The sequence below is a fragment of the Microcaecilia unicolor genome, chromosome 10 (genome assembly GCF_901765095.1).
Source record: "Microcaecilia unicolor chromosome 10, aMicUni1.1, whole genome shotgun sequence".
NCBI lineage: Eukaryota > Metazoa > Chordata > Amphibia > Gymnophiona > Siphonopidae > Microcaecilia > Microcaecilia unicolor.
The window spans coordinates 165,521,911-165,541,370 of NC_044040.1; the positions used below are offsets into that span (position 1 = coordinate 165,521,911).

Sequence of the window (19,460 nt, forward strand, 5' to 3'; positions counted from 1 at the left end):
ATCTTACCACCTGAGTCAGTGGCTCAGTTTTGCCTGATTAATTGTGAACCTGAATCTCCTGGACCTGTAGCTTCCTGTTAGCTGTCAGTAAGGGGCCCTTTTACAAAGCAGCAGTGAGCCCAATGCAGACTTATCACATGCCAATTTGGAGCTGTTGCCGGCAATAGTTCCAGCCCCAGCGTGTGCCATTTCTCGTGCTGAGGAAAATAGGGCTCAGGGGTTTTTTGTGTGTGTGTGTGGCCAGTAATTGGGCAGCACAGTGCAATACCTGATTACCGTGGGGTTGGCACAGAAGCCCTTACCACTACCTCGGTGAGTGGCAGTAAGTGCTCCCCCTCGCATGGCCACACAATAAGCACAATCTTACCGCATGGCCATGGTTATCTTTACCCACAGTAAAAAGGGCTGCAGCGTGCTGCGAGAACTGCCTCTGCTGCTAGCGCAGGGGCATTTTTACCGTAGCCGATTTAGGTTTGGATATTTAGCTAGGTCATGTTGTGAACAAATTCTTGAATTTGTGCCTTAACGATTTCTTCATACTACTACTTGGTTGAACATCTCAAAGAATGGTATAAGTGACGCATGGACGTTTCTCTAAAAAAAAAAAAAAAATCCAAAACACGATTTCAAAGTTCGGATTTAAGATTTTTTTTTTTTCTCTGCAAAATTGCAAGGGGGTATGTTGGGGGCAGGATTTGGGCATTCCCAAAACGTGGACATTCTTTTTGCCATAATGGGAATGAAAGCTAAACATCAGTGCTAAAAGGTAAATGCAGGGCCGCCGAGAGACTGGGCCGGACCCCGGGACAAGGCCGCCCCCCCTGAGGGGGGCCCGGCGCCCCTTCCACCCGAACCCTCGCCAGCAGAAGTGCTGTCTTCTGACTCGCGGCCCACACAGATGCGCTCCTTTCAGCTGATCTTTGCTGTACTCTGCAGGGCTTCTGTGCGTCTGATGTCCTGCACGTGCAGGACGTCAGACACACAGAAGCCCTGCAGAGTACAGCGAAGATCAGCTGAGAGGTCGCGTCTGTGTGGGCCTCGCACGCCGGAGTCAGAAGACAGCACTTCTTCTGGTGGGGGTTCAGGTGGAAGGGGCCTGGTGGCGGGTGGGACTGCGGCGCTGGGCCCCCCTGTCCCCCCCTCTCGGCAGCCCTGGGTAAATGTGTTCACCGCCGCTGCCTTGATTTTCTCTCCTCACATGCTATTCTTGACCCATTACAATCTGGTTTTCGCCCTCTCCACTCAACCGAAACTGCGCTTACTAAAGTCTCCAATGACCTATTACTGGCTAAATCAAGAGGTCAATATTCCATCCTCATTCTTCTTGATCTTTCCGCTGCTTTTGACACTGTCGATCACACCATACTTCTCGATACCCTGTCCTCACTTGGATTCCAGGGCTCTGTCCTTTCCTGGTTCTCTTCCTACCTCTCCCTCCGCACCTTTAGTGTTCACTCTGGTGGATCCTCTTCTACTTCTATCCCTCTGCCTGTCGGCGTACCTCAGGGTTCTGTTCTTGGTCCCCTCCTTTTTTCTATCTACACTTCTTCCCTTGGTTCATTAATCTCATCCCATGGCTTTTCCTACCACCTCTATGCTGATGACTCCCAAATCTACCTTTCTACCCCTGATATCTCACCTTGCATCCAAACCAAAGTTTCAGCGTGCTTGTCTGACATTGCTGCCTGGATGTCTCAACGCCACCTGAAATTAAATATGACCAAAACCGAGCTTCTCATTTTCCCCCCCCAAACCCACCTCCCCGCTCCCCCCGTTTTCTATTTCTGTTGATGGCTCTCTCATTCTCCCTGTCTCCTCAGCTCGAAACCTTGGGGTCATCTTTGACTCTTCTCTCTCCTTCTCTGCTCATATCCAGCAGACCGCCAAGACCTGTCGTTTCTTTCTTTACAACATCCGTAAAATCCGCCCCTTTCTTTCCGAGCACTCTACCAAAACCCTCATCCACACCCTTGTCACCTCTCGTTTAGACTACTGCAATCTGCTTCTTGCTGGCCTCCCACTTAGTCACCTCTCCCCTCTCCAGTCAGTTCAAAACTCTGCTGCCCGTCTCATCTTCCGCCAGGGTCGCTTTACTCATACTACCCCTCTCCTCAAGACCCTTCACTGGCTCCCTATCCGTTTTCGCATCCTGTTCAAACTTCTTCTACTAACCTATAAATGTACTCACTCTGCTGCTCCCCAGTATCTCTCCACACTCATCCTTCCCTACACCCCTTCCCGTGCACTCCGCTCCATGGATAAATCCTTCTTATCTGTTCCCTTCTCCACTACTGCCAACTCCAGACTTCGCGCCTTCTGTCTCGCTGCACCCTACGCCTGGAATAAACTTCCTGAGCCCCTACGTCTTGCCCCATCCTTGGCCACCTTTAAATCTAGACTGAAAACCCACCTCTTTAACATTGCTTTTGACTCGTAACCACTTGTAACCACTCGCCTCCACCTACCCTCCTCTCTTCCTTCCCGTTCACATTAATTGATTTGATTTGCTTGCTTTATTTATTTTTTGTCTATTAGATTGTAAGCTCTTTGAGCAGGGACTGTCTTTCTTCTATGTTTGTACAGCGCTGCGTATGCCTTGTAGCGCTATAGAAATGCTAAATAGTAATAGTAGTAATAGTTGATCTAGATCAGTTTCATTCAATCATGACTAAGTCGCATAAAAAGGCGCCCTAAATAATTAGATGCATGACCTACCCCCCCAAAGATGTGAAAAACAGTACATACCAGCCTCTGACAGTTTCAAGTGTTATGGCCAGTCCTATTAGGGCAGCAAGCAGGTTCCTGGAGTAGCCTAGTGGTCGTTGCAATGCCCTGTAGAGAAGGAAACCCACACCCATAATCCCACTCTAACTGGTACACTTGTGGTGGAAATTGTGAGCCCTCCAAAAACATACTGTACCTACATATACAGTAGGTGAAATCTTCAGGCATAAGGGCTATTGTATTGGTGTATAATGGGGTACAATAGGTTTTTGGTGAGTTTTGGCGGGTTCCCCATACAGTATAAGAGGTAACTGTGAGATGTTGCCTCTTATATGAAGCCCACTGCAGCACCCCCTAGGCTGCCCCCACTGCTTTGCTGAGATGTCTGTGTGGCTAGCCTACTAAGAATGCTGGTCCCAATACATCCCAATGGCTTTTTGTGCATTTTTCCCTTGAACATTTCTTTTTTTGGTCCTAAAAGATACACACTGAGCACAAAAACATCTAGTAAATGGCTTTGAAACAGTTTTTTCTGGTTTGAAAAAAATATATATCCAAAATCAGATTTAGACGTCATATTGAAAATGCCCCTCCACATTACACAAACCATTGGTTAGTGTTTTGCATGGCTGCTACTATCTAAACACTTATCAGTGTTACAACTGTGAGTTTCAGTGGCAATGTTACTGAATGTATTGTACTGTACCAGGGGTTCTAAACCCAGGCGTCCAGACTCACCTTCATAATCTGGTTCCGATAGCCACACTGAACATGCATAAGAGATTTGCATAAGATGTTTGTGTGCACTGCCTCTAGTCTCATGCATATTCATTGCAGGTATCTCAAAAATCTGGCTGAATATGTCCTGGGTAGTGGGATGAGAACCACTATATTTATATAGACTGACAACACAGCAGTGTTTTTACATAGTAACATTTTTATAATGTTGTAAAACAAGTGTTCATCTAGAGCAGAGGTTTTCTATCCAGTTCATGGGGAACACAAGTCGGTCAGGATTTTAAGGATATCCCCATTGAATTCAATAATATTAATATACTAATTGACCATTGATTCCTAAAATCTACTTTTATTCAATATAACATCTAATATTTCTCTCCTGTGTATAATTTTTTAAAATGATCTCCAAACATACGCTGAAATCTTCTATCCAGTATGCGGCGGAGGCCAAAAAGGCAAACAGGAGACCAGTAGTTGGAAAGTTGGTTGTTTTGCTTGACAGAATAGCTTTGATTTGAAAGGAATTCAGTATCTGTTATTCCTATCTGATCCAGGTGTTCGAGTAGCAATGTGTGGTCAACCACATCGAACACCACCAATATATTGAATTGTAGAAGAATTACTTGGTCGCCTTTGCATACGTGTTGTTTGACATATGTAGTTAGAACTAACAGCAGTGATTCCGTACTCTGTGACAATCTGGTCCATTTTTGAGTCCTTGGATTGTAGGATCTCCGGCAATTGAGGCTGAGCTACGGGTTAGACTGTTTTTCCTCTCTTGGAATAGCTTTAGGTAGTTCAGACCTAATTTGGAGGGTCTTATTGGCGAAATGATCAGCTAGGTCTTGGGTGGTACCCCTTGCTAGTCAGGTTTTCAGGATATCTACAATGAATATGCTTGAGATTTGCATATAATGGAGGCAGTTTATGCAAATCAAGTTCATGCCTATTCATTGTAGATATCCTGAAAACCTGACTGGCAAGTGTTACTTCAGGACTGGATTTGGGGAAACACTGCTCTAGATAACCATTAGACAAGCCCCAGTTAAACAGTAACATACTATGTGGGTCAGATAAAGGCCAATCGGCCTTCTAGCTGAACTCTCTGCTTCCTCACTGAAAACTGATTTTGCTGTTCATGCTTAATTACTGACAGTGGAGCAGGCATTTCCTGGTCTTGTTTTATGACTCCACACTGGTATGTAGTCAGTCAACTGAGTTGCAAAGTCCTGATTCTACCAGCAGCATATTAGGCCTTATTCTTAGATCTACCACTGTGCTACCCAGAATTCTCTATGGAATGCTTAACTGCTCTTGGGGGTTTGTCGGTTGATATAAGTGCTGGGCCAGCGAAACCATCAGGTAGTGCTAAGCAGTCACCTAGGGCAGCTGCTTCTCGGGGACGCCAAAAAGCTGTTGCAATCAAAGAAAAACAATAAGTCCCATGCAGACTCATAGTTGCTTTTTACCAGCAGGAAGGGTGGGCAGTTTTCAAATAGTCCATTTGCCCAGATTATGCTGGTGCAGGGGCGATCTTGATTGGGGGAGCACAAGATTGAATGTTTGCCTAGGATGCTTCATACCCTTACACTGACCCTAACTCCCTTTCATGGAGACAGAACATTAAGAAACCCTTGTTGTGGAAGATGAAGGCAGTTGATTTATAAAGGGCCTGAGGCTCTAATCTCATTCTCTGCCTGTGAGATGGCAGAAAAGCTTAGTAAATTAGAGTCTTAATCATTAACCTAATTTGGGGCTCTACTTTTCCATCCACAATAAGTCTGTGTGTGTGATGTATATAACTTTTGGACCTACTGCTTGTGAAACTTTTTTTTTTTTCTGTGCACATCACTTGGAAGGAAGTTTCTGGAAGTGATGGAGGGGAGGGGAATTCATAGAATTAGAATAGAATTGGCAATCAGGAAATAAATAAATCCATCCTTCTGAACTAATTGCATTACATCGTTTCAAGTTGTTTTGTTTTTTTTCTATCCCACCTTAGATGTACTATCTAGGTGGTTTACAATCCATTTAACATAGGGGTAGAAGGAATTACATAAGACAGTTAAAGGATAGAGGGGCAGAACTTCATTAGTAATAGGAAGGCGGTTGGGGGGGGGAGGACAGAAGGTAAAACTTGACTGTCTTGCTTTAGAAGGTCACTAAGGATCTTGCCCACACGCTATGAGGACTCAGCAGAAAGCATCATTAAAAAAGAGGTTTTAAGATCCACCTCAAATTTATTGAGGGAAGTTATAAGCAAAGATGTTGGGGCACTGAATTCCAAAGGTGAGGCCCTTGGACTGAAAAGGTGGACACTGGTTGTTTGTGGATCGTCTTTGTAACTGGGTATGAATAAGCAATTCTAAGGGTACGAGAGGGGAAATATTGAATTAGATGGCAAGAAAGGAAAGAAGGTTCGCTGGCAGCCATAACTTTAAACACTAGGAGTAGGTTGTATATGATGCGATGTGGGAGCCAATGAGCCTAAGTGGAAGGGAGGTGATATGGTGCTATTTACTAGTTCTCGTGAAATGTATTGCTGTATTTTGCACTAATTGAAGATGGCATAGATCTACCATCACTTCCAATGCAAACTTGAAACCAAAATAGCCCATAGTCTGCCTGGCAGCAATTTTGTCCATTTTGGGTAGACACGTATACAGATTCTCATGGAACCCAACTCTTCCCCAGTGTCCACACTTAACCTCACTTAACCTATTTATAGTACCATTGCCTTTTTAGGGTTGTAATGCCTTTGTGCAGGTTACTTAAGTCATCTAGTTCAATCCTCTTGCTTTAGGTGATTGTTTATCCCATGCATGCTTTGGCACTTGCTACCATTTGTCTCTACCACCCACTGTGGAAAGACATTCCAGACATTTCTGTGAAAGTATTTTCTGATCACCTTACATTCTTTCATAGTGTCATGTCAACTGTAAGGATGGCACACTGTTCCTGTACCATCACCATTTTGCAAGTATTAATATGTTGCTAGTGTGTAATGTGATACTTTCATATTTTTGAATTATTTATTTTTGTTACATTTGTACCCCGCGCTTTCCCACTCATGGCAGGCTCAATGCGGCTTACATGGGGCAATGAAGGGTTAAGTGACTTGCCCAGAGTCACAAGGAGCTGCCTGTGCCTGAAGTGGGAATCAAACTCAGTTCCTCAGTTCCACAGGACCAAAGTCCACCACCCTAACCACTAGGCCACAGTGTCATTTTATATTTTAGGGCTATAGGTGACTCCTTGCCTATATGGTGATTATGATATTTGAATTGTACTTGTTGCTCATATTCAAGACCTCTTCAAGCCATTCAGTCTGAAAACCAGATCCCACTACAGCAGAATGAGTTACTGCTACGATTTAAGTGTTCCCCAAGATCAGTGTAAAATGAATATATCCTTTTTTTTTTTTTTTTTTTTTTTGGTTGGGGAAGTGATCCAAGCAGTTCAGTTACTTGGTGATAAATCATTTCCAACAACTCTTTTGTTATTGGCTTTTTTTGTCCTTCAAAGCAGTTCCACATCATTGAGATCCATAAATTGGAAACTTTTTTTTTTTTTTCCATTCCATTGGAAATTGGAAAAAAATTATATAAAAGTGGTTGAAGTCTGGGGAAAAGGGATGTAATTTGTTATACCACCTTTCTGTGGTTACAATCAAAGTGGTTTACATAATTTATACAGCTATGTATTTTCTACCTGGGCAGTGGAGGGTTAAGTGACTTGTCCAGAGTTTATCAGGCTACTCCTCCACTGGGCATAAAGTAACTCTCCAAAACTTTAACGGAATGAGATGAACCCTAGCATGAAGGGAAAAAGTGGTATAAAGACATGATGGATTTGAAAATGGGCCACATCAGAGTGGGGGCTCTGGAGATATAACTCTCCCCCCCTCCCCCGACACATTGCATTTTTGTGGGAGGCATTCCAGCTTCTTTAGTAGTAAATAACAGAGTGGATGAAACTTGCATGTTGGGAAAGGAGGAGTAGCGTAATAGTGCAGTGGTCCGAGAATCAGTGGAACTGGGTTCAGGTCTCGCTGCAGCTCCTTGTCATCCTAGGCAAGTTACTTTTATCCTCCATAGCCCCAGGTACAAAAACTTAGGATTGTGATCCCACTAGGGAGAGAGGGAGAACCCACTGGGGAGAGAGGGACACACCTGGCGATTGTGATCCCACTAGGAAGAGAGGAAGAACCTGGGTTACTGCCACACTAACAAAAAAAGGTCCAGGTCTCCCGCAAAACACATAAAACAACAAAAAGTGGGAGAAAAACCAAAATAGACCAGAAAGAAACCGCACTTTGCGGTTTTTCTGGTCTATTTTGCTTTCTCTCCCGCTTTCGTTGTTGTTTTACTGCCACACTACCCTGCATATTACCCCCACATCTAAAATTAAAATATATCACCTGCAACTGTCCTATTCCTACAAACTACCCCACACCTTTTTAATAAAATTTAAAAAAAAAAATTTTAAATTACCAACTCGACAAACTGCCTCAACATCAAAAACTACCCCACAAATTGGGACATGAAAGAGGAGCAATACTGGACCAAGGGAGAGAGATACCGAACCACAGGGCACCACTGATGCTGGGTGGGGGAACTAAAGCAGGCTGGCTCAGGCTGGCATCACAATCCCTTGTGCCAGCCCTGGCAGGTATCAACTTTGTGCAAAAGCGACTGGAGAAGGATCTAGCACCTAGCTCATTAATGGTCCAGATGACGACAATTGCATGCTATAGGATATGATTGAAAGGAAGATTAGTGGGTGCCTGCCCATTTTTTTTCAGTTTCTGCTTGGACTACATCACATCAGACCATCGGTGAGATCTGGGTCCTGACACTACAAATATTGAAGCCTTTGAAGTGAGCATTGTTGAAAGATGCAATCATGTTAGCTGTCCGCCTTATTTTTGAAAGAGACGCCCATATTTTCGACCCAAATTGGGAGATGGGCGTCTTTCTCCCGTGGGCGCCCAAATCGGTATAATCGAACGCCCATTTTGGGCGTTTTCAACTGCAATCTGTCACGGAAACGGCCAAAGTTGACAGGGGCGTGTTGGAGGCGTGGTGAAGGCGGGACTGGGGCATGTTTATCGGCCGAGAGATGGGCGTCCTCGGCTGATAATGGAAGAGAGTCACTTTTTTTTGGACCCTTTTTTTTTTTTTTTCCACGAACAAGTCCCAAAAAAGTGCCCTAAATGACCAGATGACCACCAGAGGGAATCGGGGATGATCACCCCTGACTCCCCCAGTGGTCACTAACCCCCTCCCACCCCAAAAAAAACAACTTTAAAAACTTTTTTTTTCCCAGCCTGTATGCCAGCCTCAAATGTCCTACCCAGCTCCATCACAGCAGTATACAGGTCCCTGGAGCAGTTTTAGTGGGTGCATGCACTTCAGGCAGGCAGACCAAGGCCCATCCCCCCTACCTGTTTCACTTGTGGTGATAAATGGGAGCCTTCCAAACCGCCCCCAAAACCCACTGTAACCACATCTAGGTGCCCCCCTTCAGCCATAAGTGCTATGGTAATGGTGTAGAGTTGTGGGCAGTGGGTTTTGGGGGACTCAGCACCAAAGGAAGGGAGCTATGGACTTCAGAGGTAACTTTTTTTTTTTTGGTACAAGTGCCCCCTAGGGTGCCCGGTTGGTGTCCTGGCATGTGAGGGGGACCAGTGCACTACGAATCCTGGCCCCTCCCACGACCCAATGCCTTGGATTTCATTTTTGAGCTGGACGCCTTCAGTTTCCATTATCGCTGAAAAACGATACCGCCCAGCACAAATCCGATGCATTTGGCTGGCACAAACCGTATTATCGGAAAAAAGATGAACACTCATTTTTTTTTTTTTTTTAAATACGGTTTGTCCCGCCCCTTCACGTACCTGTTCTCGGAGATAGACGCCCATGGAGATGGGCATTCGATTATGCCCCTCCAAGCGTGTTTTGGAATTATAGGCCCTTTCATATGTACCGTAATTTGTGTCTGTCCCTTCTTTCTCTCAAAGGTAGTGTTGTAGTTTCATCTCAACTAGGTGATATCTTCCAGTGTGCAAGAGGTCAGGAGGACCAATGTGCAATGCCCCCTCATTTTTTTTTTTTTTTAAAGCAACAGCACCATATAGCACAAACAATTGTTCTGAATTCTTGATTGAAGGCCCAAGAAAAGCAGCTTCAAGGGCTTCTACATCTAGATGCATATATCTCCAGGGGATAATTAATCCTGATAGGACTTGGGACATATTCAACAAGGGCTAGAGCTGCTTATGGGCAGAGTGGGCCTGTGCTACCCTAGAAGAGATTCATAAATCAGCAGTGCAGCACTGGCACCGCTACATTCCATTACTAAGCATTATAGGATGGTCAGGCAAAGGAGAAAGTAACCTTTGGTGCCAAGTATAAAAGAACCATGGCCTTGTCTCACCTGGACTGATGCTTAGATACAACTTACTTGTCTAGACTGGTCTGGCAAGGATGAAAGGGAAAGTGAAATTATGCATACCTGATAATTTTGTGTTCTGAGTCTTCCAGACCTGTCCAGAGGCCCACCTATAGAAGTACAGTGTGATCAAAGAGTGTGTGTGCTCTGGTTCTGCAAACAAGGGCAGAACCCAGAGGTAAATTGAGTAGGCATACAGCTCTGAGAAATCTTTTTGGAAGAGGAAAGTAGGCCAAGGGGATTGAAAGATTGCAACTGGATGCGTGGACATATTAGAACATTCTTTGCTGTCACAAGAATAACTTAAGGAACCTTCATGTTGCTCCCAGTGTTGCTCTTTGCCTGCTGACAGGAGGACCATACCCACTTGTCTAGACTGGTCTGGAAGGACCGAGGACCCAAGGAACACAAGTTTATCAGGTATGCAGAATTCACTTTTTGTAGATCAGTGAAACAACCTTCTACATTGATGCATTATGAAGCCTGTTTTTTTAGATAGCACAAGGACCAAAATGTACAAGAGGCAGAAGTTATTTACAAGGTGGTATAGATGTGGTGGTCTCAAGTCTTTTTCCCTTTGGAAAGCAGGATAAAAATAACTTACAAGAGTTAATTTGGGTGAAGAGCTTTTAGTAAGAGCTGCTGCAAAGGAACTTGTTATAAGTAGGGATCATTGAATATGTGACATTGTTGCTATGTATTTATAGACTCTAGGATGGTGATAAAAACACTTCTTAAATGGCTAAAGCACCCTTGAATGTCTTTAAAATAAGAGGCAGCCTCACAACAGAGATGTTTTCTGTTATGTTTGAAATTTTTTTGACTTGAAATAAATAGCTAAACATAGATTTGTTCCAGTTAATAAAAATGCATTTATTTCAAGAAACTGGTTACAGCTGCTGAAGTGAGGAAAGAGAACCTTATGTTACTAAGCCAGACTAAGTTGCTATGGCAACAAAGCTAGAGCCACTCTTTCCAAATGGTAACAGTAAAATTAATTCTTGTTTCTTTAAAAAAAAAATCTGAGTAGCTGAAGGTATTTATATATTTTAAGAAAACGTTCTTCAAGATTAACTTAGCCCTCTACACACCTTCAAAGCCTCTAAGGTCCTCTCAAGGAGCACTACTATCTGTACCTTCGTCAAAATTGCAGGATGTCTTACCTGCCAGCCAGTGAGCCTTCTCAGGAATGGTAGTCATATTATGAAACAGCCCCTATGAGAGAGTATGTCTAACTCAAGGCCACTCTATTTCAGGAAGCAGGTGGAAAGCCTGGTTCTTCTCCCAAGTCTTGCATACGTGCTGCAATTGCTTATCCACTCACTCTACTCCTGGGCTAGCTTACTGCATACCCTGCAACTTAGACTAGTTCTTCTTATCGTATTCAACTGTATATATAATTTGTGTTCAGTTTGTTCTGCATTTGCTCCCTCACCTACCTATTAATACATTTTCATTGTATTGTACGAACAGTGTTAGAATCATATCAGTTATTTTGAATGTTCTAATGTATGCCTGTTGAGTGGTTTGTTTTGGTTTTTGTATTATGACCTCGTGAGAATCCTATCCCTGAAATACAATCAATGAGGTAAATGTACCTATTTGGTCACTTTACAACTTATACTGTTAAGTTCAAGCTGTACCTGCTATACAGTCTTGGGTGAATATCTTCATAAAGGTGGTTAATAAATCCCAATAAATTCTAAAACGCTATTTCTTGGCTCACCTGAAGATTATGTTCATAATTTCTAACTAGGTAGAAAACAGGTCAGAGTTGAACAGTCAGTGTTTCTCTGTTTCATTAAGGGGACAATGTCTGCATTAGGACAAAGTCTGCATACCTTTTTACCAGTGATGTAAATACATACAAGCAGTGGGTATGGGAGGCCTTAAGTCAAGAAGGGACCCAGTGCTCCTTGCATTGCAGGGATAGAAGCAGAGCATGTGACTGACATCCTGTTGGTAACAAAGAACCTATGTTGCAGGTAAGTAACCTCACTTGATCTGCAGTCCATTGGATTATAGAATTCTATTTTCCTTCAGTTGAATATCCAATGGGTTTTCAGCTCAAGGTGAGGCTAACCAGTCTATAGTTTCTAGTTTCCTCTCTCTTTAACACTTTTTTGTGAAGAGGGACAACATTCTACTCCTTCTCCAGTCCAGTGTAGCCATGGGTGGGCTGGGCCCACCAAATCTCTGGAATTCTTGCTGTGGCTGATGGGACTCCCCAAGCCATGCCAGCTGAAGGCCTCCCCCCACAAACAGCAACTAGCTGTACTATCCTCAAGGTGATGTCAACACCAGTCCTCTCCACACCTGCTCAGTTTTCACACAGATGCAAGCACTGAGCACACATGGCCTGTTGGTGGTGGTGACAACCAGGGAAGAGTGCCACTATCTGCTGCTTAGTGGAGCGATGGCTTCTAAGGGGCATGAGGTCTTCAGCTGGCGGAGCTTGGGGATCCCCATCAGCTCAGGTATTGAATATTAGAACATAAGAGAAGCCATACTAGGTCGGACCAATGGTCCATCTAGCCTAGTATCCTATTTTCCAAACAGTGGCCAAGCCAGGTCACAAGTACCTGGCAGAAACCCAAATTGTGGCAACACTCCATACTGCAAATCCCAGGGCAAGCAGTTGCTTCCCCATGTCTGTCTCAATGACTATGGACTTTTCCTCTAGGAATTTGTTCAAACCTTTTTTAAACCCAGATACACGAACCGCTGTTACCACCTCCTCTGGCAAAGAGTTCCCGAGCTTAACTATTCATTGAATGAAAAAATATTTCCTCCTATTTGTTTTAAAAGTATTTCCATGTAACTTCGAGTGTTCCCTACTTGTACTTTTTGGAATGAGGAAAAAAAAAATCTATTTACTTCTACTCATTTTACACCACTCAGGATTTTATAAACCTCAATCATATCTCCCCTCATCTGTCTCTTTTTTTTTTTTTTTTTTTTCCCCAAGCTAAAGAGCCCTAACCTCTTTAGCCTTTCCTCATACGAGAGGAGTTCCATCCCCTTTATCATTTTAGTTGCTCTTCTTTGAACCTGTTCTCATTCCGCTATGTCTTTTTGAGATACGATGACCAGAACTGAACGCAATACTCAAGGTGTGGACACACCATTGAGTGATACAAAGGCATTATAGTATTTTCTGTCCTATTCACCATCCCTTTCCTAATAATTCCTAGCATCCTGTTTGCTTTTTATGTCCGCCACCGCACACTGAGCAGACGATTTCAGCGTATTATCTACGACGACACCCAGATCTTCTTTTTTTTTTTTTTTTAGAACTGACCCCCCCCCCCCCCCCCCCTCTCCACCAAGGTGGACCCTAGAATCAGGTAACTGATTCGGATTATTAGGGCCTTTTTACTAAGCAGAGCTAAAGGTGCGTTAGTATTTTTAGCACGTGCTAAATGCTAAGTTGCCCATAGGAACATATGGGCGAATCTAGCCTTTAGCGCACACCAAAAAGGCCAGTGCAGCCTAGTAAACAGGGTCCTTAGGCTAAGGGTCACATCCACAATCCCAACACCAGCCTTCTGGTGGTATATTAAATCCACAATAAAACAAGGCCTGGACTATTGTAAATATCCACAATGGTAAGAAAAAAAAAAACAGATAAGGCTGACATAATATAAAAGGAAGTTGTATTAGAATCCAAGCAGAAACGGATACTACAGAGCAAGGAAATTAACAGGGTAATTCAGATGCTGCTTTACCAGATGTGCGGATCATGTTGGAATGACCACCAGGATCAGATAAAAGTGCTAGAATCCTATAATGGGTAAAAGAAACAAAATGGGATGGACGATGCTTGATAACACCCATTTTATTCTAAGTACTTTCCTTTATAAACAAGCACAGAAAAGACAGCCCTGGAGGGCATCTGTATCAGAGGCAATGGAGGATTAAATGACTTGCCCAAGATCACAAGGAACAGCAGTGGAATTTGAACCCTGCCATCCTGATTCTAAGCCAGCTACTCTGATCACTAGGCTGCTACTCCTCTATAAGAGAACAGAACATTTCAGTTATAATTTTCTAAATATAAAGACTGGTAGCACAGCCCAGTGGTTATCAATTCATTCCTCAGAGCACACCCAGAGGCCGATGCAGAAAGCTATGCTAGCCAAATCACTCAGTTACTGCAGGATTACCATGCTTATTAGCTGAGAAATGCAGAAAGGGGTTGAAACGGGTGTTAACTTGTGCAGTAAACATGGCCACAAACTGCATTAAAACGAATGGTAATGTGGTCATTACCTACTCCCTTGCAATATACAAAAAAAGATGGCTTCTAATATGCACACAAGACATTTTTTTTTGTCAAGTTTGGGGCAGTGTAAAAACTGGTTGAAAAGGGTGGATGTCTAGCAACAACCCTTCCCCTCCACACAACCCAACTCCTCCAGGTAGATTTTTGCATCAGTCCCTCATGTCTAGCAGCATCCTCTGACCCTGACAAAAAAAAAATCCTGGTTTCTAGTAACACCCCCTCCTCCAACTTTAAAAGCCTTGTTGTCCAGTGGCACCCCTCCCTCCAGACTTGCACACCCCCTATCCCCCTCCCCTGAAAGAGACAGGAGCAATATCCACCTCAGCACCACCATCTTTAAAAACGGCAGCACATGAACCATGCAGTGCATCCTGGGATGCATCAAGCAGGGTCAGTCCACCAAACAAGAGATAAGGGAAAAATCTCCCTATTTGGCAGGCTAACCCCACTCAATGCATCCCAGGATGACACCACCTTCAAAGATGATGGCGCAGAAGCAAGAGTGCATTGAGGCATTTTATTCCAACCCCAATTAAACTTATGGGCTTGCCAGCGGGGTGGAGAGCAGAGAGCAGGCCTAGGGAGTGAAATCTGTTCCCACACTTTAGGCTCAGGCCCACCTGAAATAGGCCATCTGACTATGCCACTGGTCCCATGAAACAATATCCATCTTCTCCCAGAGCTTCTAGCCAAACTCTATTTTCTTATTCCCATCCCAATTAAACTTAGTATCTGATCTGTTAGGTCATGTTTTGATCAAAAAACCTTACATATTTTGCTCCATTCCTTTGTCTTGGGACATTTTGGATTACTTTAAAGCCTTGTTTCAAGGCCTTTGCTTGACTGATTGAGAGTCTTCAACTCGCTCAAAACATGGCTGTCAAGGTTTTTGGTGCAAACTTGAAGAACACGTCGCAACTTTTCTCAAATAAGAACATCAGCTGCTCCAGGGACCTGCATTTGCTGTCATGGACCTGAGTATGACATCTGAGGCTGGCATAGAAGCTGGCACAAAATATTTTTAAAGATGTTGTTTGAGGGTGGGAGGGGTTAGTGGCCACTGGGGGAATAATGGGAGGTCATCCCTGATTTCCCTCCAATGGTCATCTGGTCATTTCAGGCACCTTTTTGTGCCTTATTCTTAAACACTTACTTCCGGGTGAAAACATTCAAGTTTTACTTTAGGACGTCCCTGCTTTTTTCGATTATGGCTCAAAGACGTCCAATGTTAGGCATGCCCAAGTCCCGCCTTCACCGTGCCTCTGACACGCCACCTTGCGATGGACTACAGTTGGAGACGTCCAAAATCGGGTTTTCGATTATACTGATTTGGACATCTCTGGGAGATGGACGTCCATGTTCTGATTTATGTCTTTCGAAATTGAGCCTGATAGTAACATAATAGATGAGCGGTCCATCATTCTGCTCAATAGCTGCATTTTTTTTATCAATTCATGAGTATTACAACAAGCTCTTTCTGTGGGGCCTAGACCATAGAAGTCCACCTGGTGCTGTCCTTAGTTCCAGCTACTGGAGTTACTGTCAAACCTCTCTCCAGCTTATCACAATCTCTTGTCATATATGTAACACAGACCAATGCTCTCTTTACCTGCTGGCAGGAGGGCCAAACCCACTTGTCTGGATGGGTTTGAAGTCTCTTCTTATGGCTTAATAAAACCTATCTCTTTGAAAAAAAAATTGAAAGTCACAGGGGCAGTTGCTGGATTGAGACATTCATTATGATAGCTGCAGCGGTGGGGGGGGCAGTCCACCCCAGGTGTCAGCTCAAGGGGGTGCTCTCTGCCAGCTCCCCCCCCCCCCCCCGGTGCAGCACGATGACACCCCCCCTCGGCGCATCAACACCCCCAGACCCAGTGCCTACCCTCCGCTCCATCCAACCAGATCCTGAACCTTACCTTTAAAGAAATCTCGGAAGCCGGGGCAAGGTGAGGCGCAGCGCCTCGCGCCTGCATGTAAAAAGTGTGGATCGTCTCATCGGGCCTTCCCTCACGCTGTCTGTCCCGCCCTCCGCTGACGCAACTTCCTATTTCCGCAAGGGCGGGACAGAAAGCGTGAGGGAAGGCCCGATGAGACGATCCACACTTCTTTTACATGCAGGCGCCGCGCCTCGCCACGGCTTCTGAGATGTCTTTAAAGGTAGGGTGCGGGAGCTGGTTGGATGGAGTTGAGGAGGGTAGGCACTGGGTCGAGGGGGGTGGGATGTCATTGTGCTGCACCCGGAGGGGGGGTGCAACGGCGAGCCACCCCTGGTGGCAGCCCCCCTTGCTACACCACTGGATAGCTCTATTAACCCTATGTTTATTCTGTTAAATGGAGTTCCTTTCCTTAATATCTATTTTATTGTAAACTGCATAGATGGATTGCAATATATCAAGAACTAATAAACTTGAAACTACAGAGTCAGAAGTGATCAAATTGGCATTTGATAATGACACCTTCAAAAGCACTGACCTGTGGAGGTATGATGTATTAGCAGCAATGTAGACCAAATGTCACAAACTAGTCAACAAAGAGATGGATGTTGAAATATTCAGCATGTTACTGTTCAGCCCACAGATTTTCTGACTCATGTTTAAGCAGACTTAGAGGCTCATTTTCAAAGCACTTAGCCTCCCAAAGTTCCATAGAAACCTATGGAACTTAGCCTCCCAAAGTGCTTTGAAAATATGCCTCTTAGAATTAATGGGAAAAGCTGAGGTGTAATACACAAGGATCTTGGTATTTGTATTTTAATCTGCAGCCTGATATGATATTTGAACTGTCCCTGTTATGTTGTGCACTGAAGTTCATTACTTTAAGCTATGGATGCAGCAGTATTAAGATCAACTTTCCTTGAAGTAACAGATGTTTAGCAACCTGAATGAGGGCACTGTTACTACAACTACTTTGGAAATGCATCAAATCCTTGTGAAATATTTATTCATATTGTCACCTAATATTTCATCAGAATATCCGTTCCTTATCCAAAAGTGCCATATGGAAGCATTTTTGCTAAATTCCTGGTATTATTTAGGAGTACCAAAGCTATGCACACTTACAACTTTTCTTGGGTCCAGTGTGTTTGCACCCCATTGAATAAGGAATGTTTTCCATGTTTAGGTATTTTTGGCTTCTATGGGCTTACACTCGGAGCAATTAATGATGCAAGGAAGAGGTTTAACATGTTTGGGTAACTAGAAGATATAATGAAGCAGAATGATGCAAAATTTGGTTGCAGTCCTAGGTGTATTTTTTTTTTAAGACCATGATTACTACAAATAGTTTATAATGGAATCGGGCACTGTGTGTAGTTATTTGATATGCATTAGATTATACACATTGGATTAATGTGTTCTGTTTTGTGATGTTGATGGATTTCTTTTAATAGTTCCATTTTAATGAATGAGAGCCTCTAATTTCCATGATTCACCTTTTTATAGGCATATCTTTACATAGTTTACAAGTGTTGAAGTTTTTTGTGTTTAAAATGCTTGATTAAGTTATAGAATAGATTTTTCTAAACGTCATAAGAATAACTACCCATTGTGACAAGTGGGAACTTGGTGGTCTATATGGTTCTGAAAAAGCACAGGGAATCTGTATATTGCTGTAGAAAACTTAAACTGGATCCTACCAAGTGAGAGGTATGTCGTTTCACAACATCCTTTTAATGCAGAAAAAATGTTTGGTGTCCAACATGCGGCACACCTGTGATGAAGCCCACTTAAGACTTTAGCAAAACAACAAAATAAAACCTTGCCTAGCCAGCCCACATGATTTTGAAGCATTTCAGAACTATTTATTGGATAGTAATTTGTAATTTTGCAAGAATCGCTGATTTTCAATGAGTAATTCATGCTATAATCAGTTTACGTATTTATGTGGGTCGCTGTTGAAAGAACTTGACACACTGGCCTAGAAAGAACTCCCTTGGTTGTGATCTGTCCATTGATTCCAATCTTTTTGTGCACAGGTGGTTATGTACATTGGTCAAGCTTCCAAGGACCTTCTGAAGTGGCCTCGTCCCTCCTCCCCCCCTGTTGTAAAGCTGGAAACAAGAGTGGACACAGAGTATGGAATGCCATCCACCCATGCAATGGCTGCTACTGCCATCTCATTCACATTTCTCCTTGCAGCTATGCAGAGGTATAAGGTAGGAAGAAAGCCCAACAGCATATTCTAACCATTGACCTAAAAACTAACAAAACTACTTCAAGTTGTAGTTTACAAATGAATGATGCAATCAAAACAGGTATACTCTTGGATCATGTAGCCAGGCCTCTAGCATATTGCAACATTGCTTTGCCCAATCAAGAGGTATTTTAAAATATGCCTCAAAGAAACTAAAAACAAGAAAATGAGGCATTTTCTGTCCTGTGCTTATTCTGTGAAGGTATTTAAATGGATGATGTAATTTAAGTTACAATATATCTTTTAGATAAGCACTAGCTCTTGAAATAATGCTATTAAGTATGGCAGAGAAGACCGGTAAAACATGCCTTAGGTGTGATGTGAAACATGAAGATATAGGCCAAGCGATCACCTGAGAAGGGATGTAAATGGGGGGGGGGGGGGGTGCTTTCTGTTACTTTACTGTATACTTGTGTTTCAAAATGACAAATTCTACAGTCAAATCACTTGGCTAAAAGAATTGTTTTACAAGAAGACAGTTAAATAGCTTTGTAGCTTTCTCTATTCCTTTTAGTTGAGTTAATTTGTTGTACTTGGACACTATTATTGACATGGCCAGCCAAGTGGACGGCTGCTTTGGGCATTTTTGTGCAAATGCATGTGGGTTTTTTTTTGTTTTTTTTTAGTCTTTGCAAACCCTATAATTTGACCGATTTATCTAGATGTATACTTACTTGGATAATAAGATCCAAGTACAGGGTTAAAGAGGTTGTGGACAGTCCTTTCTTGATTTGAAAGCCTGTACAATAGATTCTCATATTATCCAATCCCCCTGCAGTCATGGCTGCATTAAGACCATTGCCAAAGCAGGGGGATTAAGCTTCTTATTTTAAAAGGAAAAATATCTAGAATAATTAACTCACGAATGACAAGTTAATGCAATGATGTCTTTGAAGATAGCTAATATTGCACTGCTATTCTTCATCCTAGAGCTATTTCAAAGTGAAGTTAGACACACACAGTTAAATGTGCATACTTACCAATATTATTGTTCACCTTTCTTCATTCATTTGTTTAGTGCTACAACACTACATCCTGTGATGTGCAGTTGCTTGATGACCTAATCGTT

General features: G+C 43.2%; 1 protein-coding gene across 1 annotated transcript in view; it reads left to right on the forward strand.

Annotated features, from left to right (window-relative positions):
* The window catches only part of SGPP2 (sphingosine-1-phosphate phosphatase 2), an 81,454-nt gene that overhangs the window by 42,084 nt on the left and 19,910 nt on the right, over positions 1-19,460 (forward strand). The window contains exon 3 of the mRNA XM_030216960.1: positions 18,174-18,353. Within this exon, the coding sequence (XP_030072820.1) occupies positions 18,174-18,353 (180 nt within the window). The remainder of the gene's footprint in view (positions 1-18,173; positions 18,354-19,460) is intronic.